At 43.7% G+C, this 14000-nt stretch overlaps 1 protein-coding gene across 2 annotated transcripts in view; it reads right to left on the bottom strand.

Moving 5' to 3' along the window:
- Positions 1-672: 672 nt before the first annotated feature.
- The window catches only part of LOC124283372, a 155394-nt gene continuing 142066 nt past the window's right edge, over positions 673-14000 (bottom strand). For both annotated transcript variants that reach the window (XM_046719412.1, XM_046719420.1), the window contains 2 exons: positions 7382-7457; positions 673-1723 (listed from right to left, as the gene is read on the bottom strand). In XM_046719412.1, coding sequence (XP_046575368.1) covers positions 1042-1723; positions 7382-7457 — 758 coding nt within the window. In that variant the 3' untranslated portion in view covers positions 673-1041. The remainder of the gene's footprint in view (positions 1724-7381; positions 7458-14000) is intronic.

Here is a 14000-nt window from a genome sequence, read left to right as displayed (position 1 = left end):
CAGTGAGTTTCGTGTTTTCCAACTGAACTGGACCAAAAATTCGTACTCAAAATTTCTAAAACAATTTGTCAACGAAGTTAATGTAGAGAAACCAAACCTACCCTTTTTCTTAATACACATGAAAAGAAACACATATGTTTATGTTAAACAAAAATTTACATATTGCATAAACCCTATCATGTAGAAAACATCGAACAAAGACAAGATTATTTACCTTGCAGTGTCAACTATTCTGTATACGGTATTGTGAGTTAGTGAGTGAGTTTATTTTTACGCCGCTTTTAGCAATATCACAGGTCAGGGACTCCAGGGGACACCAGAAATGGTCTTCACAAATTGTACCCACATGGGAATGGAACCCGGGTCTTAGGCGTGACGAACGAACACTTTAACCACTAGACAACCCCGCCGCCACACGGTATTATGAACTATTTAGGACTCCATCTTGATGATACCCTATCGAATGTTTTCCTGGATATCCAGTGCATTGAACGTGTCTGAGATCGTAGCACCACACGTGCTGAAAGTGAGAGCCCACCGAAAACGGCCATCAGTACCTCATAGGGCGCCTGCAGCGCCTCCGCTTGTGCAGCCCATTTTTGTTGTCCCCCGCCGTGATATTGGTGGAATATTGCTAAAAGCGGCGTAAAACCATACTCACTTCTTCTTGGCCTCGCTGGTGTCCCCCGCTTTGATAATGCTGGAATATTACTAAAGCGGCACAAAACTATACTCACTCACTGCTTTGTATGTATAAACAGATTGGGTAATAGGATGGGTGTCAGGACTATCAGGTTCCGTTCTAACGGTGTTTCGTGAACTTTATCGGTACTGGGCGTGGACTAAATATTCAGATGAGGCACACGGGTACACATGTGTATCATGCAACATTCCATCTCACACAACCTCACATTATGCCATTATCGTATAAATTCAAACAAACCACCATCACATCTTCACAACGTGAAACAGAACCTTCGCAGATCCAGTCGGTCCTGTCCGTCGCCACGTTTGTAATCCACACGAATCACGCAATCAGTTTCACAAATCGTCACTCCATCCGTTTAGGGCAGAAAAACGAATATTGAACTCCATCCCCGAATCCCGATTTTTATCATAAGGCCCTGACGTTGGTTTGAATCCGACGAGTTCTTCATCGAACAAATTGTCATATGTGGGATCGATGTCATCCACATTGGTTTCTTTTACATTATTTGCAGGTTTCTTAGGTTTTCGCACAATTGCATAATCATCGTCATTGATCGTATAATGTTCCACGCCATTGGGAACAGACAGAGTCCCGTTCTGTAAAACTAGTGGTTGTTCCTCTGGTGCGCTTCCGCTCCCCTTCTTCGCCTTCTCGTTGGACGCTCTGTTCGAGCGGATGGGAATGTCGTCGCTTGTTAGACTTGTGTAAGAGGCATATTGGTTGTACCCGTCGTTGGAGTCGTCGTCTTTGGGGTCCCTGAAGCTGGAGAAGCGTCCGCTGGTTCGTTTCTGGCCGTCCGTCGCGGACAGGTTGTGGACGGTGGCCACAGTGTGTTTTCCCTCGTCAGTTTGAGATCCTGGAGTGTGGATTTCTGTGACTTCGGAGGGGTTCGAGTTTTCAGCAATACTGTTATGTCGAACACCTTCAATTTGTGTCGTGTCATCGTTTTTCCACAAGGCTATCTTTTCGCTCGATTCAACCTTGTACTGACCTTTCTGGGCTATTCCACGATAACTGAAAGACAATGTAAAAATTGTGAATGTATACATATGGAAAAGAAGGTTATACAATATTGATTGGCATCCCTTGAGTAGACAAGGAGGTCATACATTTTCATGGACATTAAGCAAAATATATCATTATGGTGCCTCATAATATTCATGCCTTGCAATAATCTAACAAATATTAGTTTCTGTGAGAGGGCGGTTTCTTGAGCACCGCAGCTAACTGCGTGGAATTGTGTCCAACTAAATCACATTACCATCTCAAACTACCGGGTACCCATCAACTGATGAGAGAACAGAGACATATTCTGTGTGCGATCAGCTTCACCTTTGGCGTTAATACACTCACCCCAGATAACTGTGAATCCCTCTCTCACTTCATTCACTCGCACACTGAAGTTTGTGTGAACTGGCCTAAAGCTAATATCGCCTCTGAAGGTACTACTACATAGCTAAATACCCGTGAAGATCTGGGTTCAAATTGGTCTTCAGCAATCCATGCTTGTCGTAAGAGCATTGGCTGACCTGTCCCGTGAAATAGAAGTACAGATGTGAGTCAGTCTTGGAGAACCAATGTCATTGACGTCGGTTGTTCAGTATCCCTATTCAGAGTAAAGTGCATCAAATTATGCTCGAGATCATTAGATATAGAGGGGCGGTGGGGTAGCCTAGTGGTTAAAGCGATCGCTCGTCACGTCGAAGACCCGGGTTCCATTCCCCATATGGGTACATTGTGTAAATCCATTTCTGGCGTTCCCCACCGTGAAATTGCTGGAATATTGCTAAAAGCGGCGTAAAACTATACTCACTCACTCAGCCACCCTATAGAATGAAACCTTTCCTGAGAACACACTTGACCACAGAGAACCTTTTCTCGAATCGATGAGTGGATGAATTGCATCAAAATACTAAAAAATACCATACAACCTCATGATCCGCCTGTATGATGCGCGATCCTCAAGATCTCAGCTAATCATAAGAGCTGTCTCATAGATGTCTGTGTAGCAAGAACTGCCGCCTCTTGAGACGTACAGTCTCACCGTTCAGCGTGTGCGTCTCATTGCCAAATAACCAGTCAAGTCAAAGCTGTCTCAATGACAAAGGTTATGAGTATACATCCTCAAGGGATAACAGCCTAACGCATACGCCCTGACGATGGATAAGGTTAAGATCTATGTTTAAATCGCAATTCTACTATGTCTGAGACGACCATATTATTCTTGCTGCAAGGATCATTGGTCACTCGTGGTGAAGGGTTACGTTGGAGGGCCAGGTGGAGCAATGTCTCGAACCTGAGAGTCACGGAGGGACACGGAGACAAGGTAATTTACAATAGTGGGTCCCTAGATGAAGCTGCTGCTGATGATGTAGGTGTCATGGCTAGGGATGGAGACGGGCTTGAGATGGAGGCAAGCCCTCTCTGGAATAACTAACCACATGGGACCCGGACAATTATAGAGTCGAGTCGGGAAAAAAATATCGCGGTGGTCATTACTGGTCTCCGAATGGCCTTGGATATGCTTAGAGTAAAACTGCCAACGGAAATGATTTTTTGGGTCATGTTTTATTTCTTTTTTGTCTGCTGAGTCGGGCAGAACTTTTGTATCTTGGCTTGTTTTCAGAAGATTGAGTGAGTTTTGTTCAACGCCGTCTTCATGAACTATATCATCCTTTCTTTCACAATAAATGGAGGGTGGTGGGGTAGCCCAGTGGTTAAAGCGTTCGCTCGGCGAAGACCCGGGCTCGATTCCCCACTTGGTTACAATGTGTGAAGCCCATTTCTGGTGTCCCTGTCGTGATTTTGCTGGAATATTGTTAAAAGCGTCGTAAAACAGTACTCACTCACCCATTGCGACTAAAACTAACGCAAGTGACCTGGGCTAAAAAAACAACTCGTCCGATATAAACGTCAGTTTGTTATAAACAGTACTATATACACTTGCTAGTCGAGTGAGTGAGTTGGTCTGGTTTAACGCTATTTGAACTGTATTTTGGTTAAATCAGCTTCCCATGGGAGGGAATCCCGAAGTAATGAAGGTATTATAAACCCACGAGCAAGGAGTAACAAGACCAGAAGCTGGGACACGGTGAACTGCGACAATCGGATTCTGGTACGTCCACGGGACGCAACTCTGTACAGAGAAGTGCGATTATTCAGACGAAAGGGTAAGATTTTGTTAAGAGTACAATATTACCCTCTGTGGTTTTCCTTTCAATTATGATTGTTTGTTTGTGTTAACGCCGCTCTCAGACATATTCCAGCTATGTGTCGGCTTTCAGTAAAATATTCTGGACCAGATAACCCAGTGATCAACAGCATAAGCATCAATGCACGCAAATAATGTGTCCACCAAGCCAGCGAGCCTGACAACCCGATCCCATTAGTCGCCTCTTACGACAAGCATGGGTTAGTGAAGACCAGTAATAACACGGATCTTCACGTGTTGATGGGGTTGTATGGGATTTGTAAGTCATACATGGAACTGTCTTGTGAACTGTGTATTTCTGAAATACAGATGGTGGTGACATGGGGTTTAACGTCGTACTTGAGAATATTTCACTCATATGACGACGTGCATGCGTGTGTATGTGTATGAGCGGCTGCTTGTACTAGACCAGACCTAAGCTGGTTTTATAGTGCTAGCCCACTGAGATACCATGCCGCAGTGAAGCATGAATACCCTACTCATACACATTATACTGACTCCGAGCCGACCAGTGCTGTAGTACCCATTAATGCCGAGCGCAAGGCAGGGACCAACAAATACCATATTTTAACGTCTTTTGGTATGACGCGGCCGGGGATCGAACCCGCGACCCTCCGCTCTCCGGGCGGACGCTCTAACCACTACACCACGGAAGCGGTCTGCTATCTAGACTTTCCTCTTTAAAGGATAGAATTACTATACATTCATGGGCTTAGCATTCAGTACAGCCTTGGAGCAAGGCTACTCAACACCAAGCACTGCATTAAGAGAACCTGCTATCAAGACTTTCCTCTTTAAAGGATAGAATTACTATACATCCATGGGCTTAGCATTCAGTACAGCCTTGGAGCAAGGCTACTCAACACCAAGCACTGCATTGAGAGAACCTGCTATCAAGACTTGCCTCTTTAAAGGATAGAATTACTATACATCCATGGGCTTAGCATTCAGTACAGCCTTGGAGCAAGGCTACTCAACACACAGCACTGCATGGAGAGAACCTGCTATCAAGACTTGCCTCTTTAAAGGATAGAATTACTATACATCCATGGGCTTAGCATTCAGTACAGCCTTGGAGCAAGGCTACTCAACACCAAGCACTGCATTGAGAGAACCTGCTATCAAGATTTGCCTCTTTAAAGGATAGAATTACTATACATCCATGGGCTTAGCATTCAGTACAGTCTTGGAGCAAGGCTACTCAACACACAGCACTGCATTGAGAGAACCTGCTATCAAGACTTTCCTCTTTAAAGGATAGAATTACTATACATCCATGGGCTTAGCATTCAGTACAGTCTTGGAGCAAGGCTACTCAACACACAGCACTGCATTGAGAGAACCTGCTATCAAGACTTTCCTCTTTAAAGGATAGAATTACTATACATTCATGTGCTTAGCATTCAGTACAGCCTTGGAGCAAGGCTACTGAACACACAGCACTGCATGGAGAGAACCTGCTATCAAGACTTTCCTCTTTAAAGGATAGAATTACTATACATCCATGGGCTTAGCATTCAGTACAGCCTTGGAGCAAGGCTACTCAACACACAGCACTGCATTGAGAGAACCTGCTATCAAGACTTTCCTCTTTAAAGGATAGAATTACTATACATTCATGTGCTTAGCATTCAGTACAGCCTTGGAGCAAGGCTACTGAACACACAGCACTGCATGGAGAGAACCTGCTATCAAGACTTTCCTCTTTAAAGGATAGAATTACTATACATTCATGTGCTTAGCATTCAGTACAGCCTTGGAGCAAGGCTACTAAACACACAGCACTGCATGGAGAGAACCTGCTATCAAGACTTGCCTCTTTAAAGGATAGAATTACTATACAGCCATGTGCTTAGCATTCAGTACAGACTTGGAGCAAGGCTACTAAACACACAACACTGTTGGAGAGGACCGCTTATGTAGACTTGCCTCTTTAAAGGATAGAATTACTATACATCCATGGGCTTAGCATTCAGTACAGTCTTGGAGCAAGGCCACTCAACACACAGCACTGCATTGAGAGAACCTGCTATCAAGACTTTCCTCTTTAAAGGATAGAATTACTATACATTCATGTGCTTAGCATTCAGTACAGCCTTGGAGCAAGGCTACTGAACACACAGCACTGCATGGAGAGAACCTGCTATCAAGACTTTCCTCTTTAAAGGATAGAATTACTATACATTCATGTGCTTAGCATTCAGTACAGCCTTGGAGCAAGGCTACTCAACACACAGCACTGCATGGAGAGAACCTGCTATCAAGACTTGCCTCTTTAAAGGATAGAATTACTATACAGCCATGTGCTTAGCATTCAGTACAGACTTGGAGCAAGGCTACTAAACACACAGCACTGCATGGAGAGAACCTGCTATCAAGACTTTCCTCTTTAAAGGATAGAATTACTATACAGCCATGTGCTTAGCATTCAGTACAGCCTTGGAGCAAGGCTACTAAACACACAGCACTGCATGGAGAGAACCTGCTATAAAGACTTGCCTCTTTAAAGGATAGAATTACTATACATCCATGGGCTTAGCATTCAGTACAGCCTTGGAGCAAGGCTACTCAACACACAACACTGCATGGAGAGATCACCTGCTATCAAGACTTTCCTCTTTAAAGGATAGAATTACTATACATCCATGGGCTTAGCATTCAGTACAGCCTTGGAGCAAGGCTACTAAACACACAGCACTGCATGGAGAGAACCTGCTATAAAGACTTGCCTCTTTAAAGGATAGAATTACTATACATTCATGGGCTTAGCATTCAGTACAGCCTACAAGCATGACTACATATTCACTTCCTCCTTATAATAAAGAAGTTGACATCAATAAATACCCTAACACTTATCTAATGCTTGAGTTAGTGAGTCTTGTTTGGTCCAGCTAATTAGTACTTAAGTTATACCCGATCATGTTAGCTTGTGCAACAGAAGATTGGAGTAATGAAGGTCTTTGTTAAACTCAAGCCTGAAGACATAATCAGGGCGATCATTGGATCCTGGCACGCTCAAGGGAAGCAACTCTGCAAAGCGACATGTGGCCCCTCAGACAAATACATAGCCTGTGACCGCTCTCTGTTCTGAAATCTTCCGTTCACGTATATCCAGACACATGAAGACCGTCAGCCTTTGGTAAAAACGTAGAGACATGCCATTGAATCGCCAGAACACATTGATCTGCCAAGGTCTGCCCATAGGTACCCGATAGAAAGAATGCGCTTCTCAGTGGAAAGGGATGTGAAACATTTTTAAGGGAAATCTGCCAATGACGGAACATTTGAAGGGACTCACCAGACAATGACGAAACATTATAAGGGACTCGCCAGACAATGACGAAACATTTTAAGGGTCTCACCTGACAATGACGAACCATTTTTAAGGGTCTCACCTGACAATGACGAAACATTATAAGGGACTCACCTGACAATGACGAACCATTTTTTAAGGGACTCACCTGACAATGACGAACACTAGAGCGATGAGCAGAGCGAGGATGACAATGCCGAAAAAGACGTACAAGATCACAAGCTCTGGAACCAGAAATCAAAGTATTAAGCACGGCGTGAGCTAATGGCGACATCGGGAAGCCCCTTTAAGATAGAAATGACTGACTGTGCTGATATTAACGCTATTCGGAACAATTCAGGCATATTATAATTATTGCTGACAGGATCCTAGCATGCTAATGGATATTACTCGATACACATGCCATGTTGTGATGTCTGTTGATTGCAAAATGTTATACACAAAAAATGAGCATGTATTTACAAAACCCAACATCTCTATACACACACTAAGAGCCCTGAGTGTATCGGCAAATGAACCAGCCAGTTGAAGTTACACTTAAATGCACGACCACCCGCTCTGACTGGGATCGGTATCCCGGCTGCTTCGTTTCGAGGGAAGTAAACCGAAGTACAAAATATTGCACTTTTGATTTGCGATTGTACGCTTATAATTTTGTTTATTTGTTTTTTCATCATCAGCGATGTATATCATATGTCATGAATAAATGATAATTGTGTTTTAATTATGTTTCTTTTTTTGGTTGCTTTAACCAAATTAGCGAGCCTGACCACCGGATCCCGTTAGTCGCCTCGTACGACAAGCATGGGTTGCTGAAGACAAATTGTAACCCGGATCTGCACGGGTATGCTGGAAGGAGACCAGGGAGAGTTAATAAATAATAATAAATGCATATTTATAATGCGCCCCTTCCACACCCTAAGGCATGCTCAAAGCGCTTCAGAATATTTACACTGGAGTATTTACAGATGAAGTTATACATAATATACTGAGAAAAGGTGGGTTTTAAGTCTGGACTTAAACATGTCAATTGTGTCAGAGTTCAGACCAATGTGTACTCACAACTCATCCCTCAAACGATGTGTGACTGAGTTTAGTTTTACGCCGCACTCAGCAATATTCCAGCTATATGACGGCGGTCTGTAAATAATCGAGTCTCGACCAGACAATCCATGACCAGTGATCAACAGCATGAGCATCGATCTGCGCAATTGGGAACCGATGACGTGTCAACCAAGTCAGCGAGCCTGACCACCCGATCCCGCTCAAACGATGAGAATGGTTAGGATGGGATGGGATGGGTGTGGGTGGCGGTAGTGGTGGGGGTGAGGAGTGGGTGTGGTGGGGAGAGTGAGCGGTCCCTGGGAAAAACCTGGGCCAGGGGTCAGGTCTTGACATGACTGACTGACTGAGTTTGGTTTTACGCCGCTTTTAGCAATATTCGAGCAACATCACGGCGGGGGACACCAGAAATGGGCTTCACACATTGTACCCCACCGCCCCTTGATATGAAGACATATGCATATTAATAAACAATGATTTAATTTCTAAAAGAAGTTTGATGGTGGTGGTTGATGGCATTGGTAAGGGTGGTGGCTGCGGTGGTGTGTGTGTGATTGTGCTCGCGCGCGTGTGTGTGTGTATGCGGAATGCTGATGTCCGGATTGACGACCTCCAAACCCAACAGGACTACACTACACATCGACCTTATTCAGGGAGATCAAGAAACGCCGCATACTTTAACCAGTGACGTATCGACAACTGTATAATGGCCATGTAGATGAATCCTCGACTTTTAAACCAGTCTTTGAATAGCTGTCAACTGTCGGTTCAAGATTGATCACGTAGACAGCCGCTAAATACTACTCACTCATCATTTGGCATTAAACATGCTGAAGTGAGACCAGTTTGCATAAAACATAAGGCTGGATGCTTCACCGTGTAGGGTTTCATGTCGGTCGGTGGAACAGGCATCATACCGAACAGTTTCATCACGGACTGATTGTTACCTCCATCGAATCCTATTTCAAATTACTTTTAAATATCTTTCATGCAGATAGACATTGATTTATCGTTAGTCTCGGCATGCCCGTTTACATGTCAAATAAACGCATCGCCGATCCTTATTACAGGATTGATTCGCCAATACGAATAACAGTTGGGCATCGTTGAGATACAGGTGGGTTGGAAGCAAATCGAAGATCCTGTGCGTTGGTCTGTATTCTGAGAACATTACAGAAAAAATACCTGATCGGTTTGAGATTTATGTGCAATAACGGAGCATGTGTGACGCAATCTTCCAAGGGGCAGCAATTCGCAATATAGCCTTACATGATTGTAGTGGTATGATGCAGGCACGCTCCCGTTCTGAAATACTGTTCAAAGCGGCGTAAAATTATATCACTCACATATGTTATATGCCACATCATCTGTGTGACCGCGATGATGTTGCGGGAGCATTGCGTAAAACTAAACTCACTCACTCACTCTTCTGTGTGAATCGGGCGGTGGGGTAGTCTAGTGGTTAAAACGTTCGCTCGTCACGCTGAAAGACCCGGTTTCGATTTCAAATATGGGTACAATGTGTGAAGCCCATTTCTGGTGTCCCTGCCGTGACATTGCTGGAATATTGCTAAAAGCAACGTAAAACCACGCTCACTCACTTTGTGTGAACCTTTAGCTTTTATGATTTTTAGTTCGTAAATGGCTACATCCCGAAATGGCATTCGTCACCGCTCGCCCCTTCCCGTAACCTCCAAGAAGATCAGTATTCGTCATGTCCCGGAATAATACGAGTGGTCACGAATGTTCGAAATGGGCTATTCGTGACCACTCGTGTTATCTCGGAACAAGCCAAAATACCCAAGAACATCGGTATTTGGCTTGTCCCGGAATGACACGAGTGGGTCACGAATGCGATCTTCTTGTAGGTTACGGAAAGGGGCGAGTGGTGACGAATGATTCCAGTGGTAACGAAAGACTAGACCCGACTTGTAAAACTTCCAAAAAGGGGTCTGAATGACAGTGGAGGGATGACCCAGGATTATTTCCAGTATGTACCGAACTGATTAGAGCTATTTTATCTTGCAAAAACTGCTGACACGCCAACAAACGCAACATCAATTTAAGCGGCGTCTCATTGACTGGGATCGTAAGATACACAAGTAACACTTCCGATTGAGTTCAGTCGCCAAGAAAATGACACATGTCGTTACACTGCGAACATAATTACCGGCACTGCGAGACATGCCGAGATGTTCGGCAAAACAGACCGGATGTTCACAGTCAGAATCCATCGGTAAACCTTTCACACTAACATTACAGAAAGCTGACCCGATTGTGACCCGATAGCGATATCTTAGGGGGCGGTAGTCTACATACAAGGCGAATGTCTTGGTTGTTAAACGCTCATTCAGAAGACAAAACTTATCCTGGTATCAACAGCATCGTCGGATACTGACATGGGTGAGTGAGTGAGTGAGTGAGTGAGGGTGATTTGGGTGAATAATATGAGGTCTGGATCCTGCTGGAAGGAGACCTGCTGGAAGGACACCTGCTGGAAGGAGACCACTGACTACTCACAACTCAAACGTTGAGAAGAGATGAGATGGGTGTGGTTGGTGGTAGTGGTGGGGTTGGGGTGGATGTGGTGCGGAGAGTGAGCGGTCCCAGGGAAAAACTGGGACAGGGGTGAGGTCATGACATGAAAACATATTCATATTAATGAATATTGAGTAGATGAAGGTGAGTGAGTGAAGGTGATTGGGTGAGTGAGTGCGTGCGTGAGTAAGGGTGAGTGACTGACTGAGTGAGTAAGTATGTGGTTGAGTGAGTGGTTGAGTGAGTGAGTGAGAGAGTGGTTGAGTGAGTGAGTGAGTGGGTGACTGAGTGAGTGACTGACTGAGTGAGTAAGTAAGTATGTGGTTGAGTGAGTGAGTTAGTGGTTGAGTGAGTGAGTGAGTGGGTGAGTGAGTGAGTGACTGACTGAGTGAGTAAGTAAGTATGTTGTTGAGTGAGTGAGTGGTTGAGTGAGTGAGTGAGTGGTTGGTTGAGTGAGTGAGTGAAAGGTAGCGGTGTCAGCAATATTCCAGCTATATCACGATATATGATTCACGAAAGATATGTCCGTTTGTTTCATATTCAATGTCACAATCAGCAACACTATCGGTAAGCGACGACGGCCTGTAAATGACAGAGGCAACCCGTGGTTAACATTACGAGCAACGACCAACGACGGATTCCTCCTATGGGAATATGTTGCAGCTAAATAAGACAAAATGTGACGAAACGTTGTTGAAAGCCGCAGTCAACAACATTACGGCTACATCGTATTGCGACGTCGGGTACGACGACAAGCAATCAGCCCAGACAACCGATCCTTTCAGTCGCCTCGAAACAGAACCATCATTTGCAGCGGACCAATTCGAACCTGCAAGACCCATGGGTATTACGATGTAAGCTCGATTGGTGTCGGTGCCTTTGAACTCCAACGTCATGGGCTTCTGATTCTAATATATTAGGTTTTAAAACAGACAGGATGTACACTAAGTTGTGTTTCTTTCTTTGAAGTCACCGTAATGAGATCAACCCACAGACAATAAAAGGTCATGAGGACATAGATCTTTCAAATTAATTACGTCTCTGCGAGTATAAACATCTACTCAGTATATTCCTTGTTTGTCTAGAACATTCTTCTCGGTTTAATTATCTCGAATTTAATCCTCTTTTATCAAATAGAAAACTACATGGAATAAGAGCACATTTCTTGACCGGTAAATCACTGGGTGTTTAATTGTCTCAGATATTAATCTTGAATGCAAATACATTTCTGGGTATATACGCTCTTTTCCCGCCATAAATTTATATACTGAGAGACAAAAACCCAGCTATATCTCTCTGATGATTTTATTGTACGCTTGATTTTCAAACAAAAATTAATCTTAGGTTCTCGATATAATATAAAACAAAATTACACAATTTGTGAATCCGAATTCAAACAGAACATGAAACTCATGAACCAATTCAGACAATGACCTACTTTTCAGTCGATCCAAATTTTCTTGTGTGAAAGCGAAAAGAGACACTACTAAATACCATGCTTACACGAAAATGCAATTCCTTGTTTCAAAAGAAAATGGTACTTACAAATGAATTTTAATTTAAACTTTAAAAAAGTCGTATTTCTATATTTTATGACGAGGTTTAGACAGCATGATGTCAAGTAAGACGTCACAGACTGCCTCTATTGGAAGAGGTCGCAAAACGATTCACAATTCATCTGGCTGACTGGTTACACCTGTTATGTGTTCTTTGCGCTTATTAAGTGTATTTTTGTAACGCACAATGTGATTTGATACAATATCAAGGTCGTACAAGACCGCCAAATCTTTCAAGCGGCTGAGCCTCGTTTTGAGATTTCCACGCCATTTTTCAAAGCCGTCAGAGCACGCTGTACGACAGAGGATTAGAAGGTGCGTGTTTGAAATAATTTGATTTCTTGTTGTTTTTAAATACAACCTACTTTACCTACGAAAAAATAGAACAGTCCAAAACAAAATTGTGGACTGGTTATTGTACTAAGTTGCGCAATAGGTTGGACGGAACCCAGTCAGCAGGAAACGAGACTTTTATGTAATCAGTGTTTTGACTTGCTGGTGTCCCCAGCCGTGATATTACTGGAATGTTGCTAAAAGCGGGGTAAAACCAAACTCACTCAATCTCTCACTTGACAGTCGACGAATGGTCGTATGACAACATCCTATAAATGCACTCAACTATACTGTGTTCGAAAACGATTCAAAACTCTAGAAACAGACTCTAACTGAGGTGAGTGAATTTAGTTTTACGCCGCTTTTAGCAATATTCCAGCAATATCACGGCGGGGGCACCAGAAATGGCCTTCACACATTGTACCGATGTGGGGAATCGAACCCGGGTCTTCGGCATGACGAGCGAACGCTTTAACCACTCGGCTACCCCACCGTTCCGACGCAGATTGTAACGGGAACACGTGACACAGCTATGACAACCCCGCCAGCCACGAAGCAATTACCCCCATAGAAGGCGTATACTCTCATGTCAGACCAGAAGGAACCTTTCTCAGCTGACCCGACAGTATCCTGGCACGTCTGCGCATGATCATCGCGCATATTCCCCACGCGAGATGTGACGAGATTTGATGGCCATGCAGTAAGGTGGCGAGTGGTAAAAACAATATCATGTCAAGTTTCCCCACCAAGTCTCGTATTCCCTCGCGTATGACGTGTATTGGCGACGATGTGTTCTGTTAATGAGTTTTAAAGAGCACTTTCATACGGCAAATTGACGTTATGTCCCAAGGGGGGATAACTCTAACTTATAGCTGTCACATGGCCTTGAAAGATATTATTTTTAGTACATAACGGAGAGATCGAGGCGCTTGTACACTTAACATTTTAAACCAATTTGCTTTTCCTAATCTGCAACTTGTCCCCAAACACTGTTGCATAATATATATAATCATGACAAGGGCTGTTATTCTATTCCGAAAGAAATATATTCGTTATTGAATTAGTTTCGATGAGATTTACACTTCATTTCCACAACGGACCGAGGGGAACTTACATAATAGATGCAGTTGAATAATGACAAGATATACACATCAAGGGCCTGGGACGTGCGGACGGAATATTGGGTAGCCTAGCGTTTGAAGCTCAGCCTCGTCATATCATTAACAGGGGGTTTAGCCTAGTGGTTAAAGCGTTAGCTCGTCACGCCTAAGACGCGTG

The sequence above is a fragment of the Haliotis rubra genome, unplaced genomic scaffold (genome assembly GCF_003918875.1).
Source record: "Haliotis rubra isolate DU_JTF1 unplaced genomic scaffold, ASM391887v1 Scf1092, whole genome shotgun sequence".
NCBI classification, from domain to species: domain Eukaryota; kingdom Metazoa; phylum Mollusca; class Gastropoda; order Lepetellida; family Haliotidae; genus Haliotis; species Haliotis rubra.
This window is presented reverse-complemented; position numbering and strand designations above follow the sequence as displayed.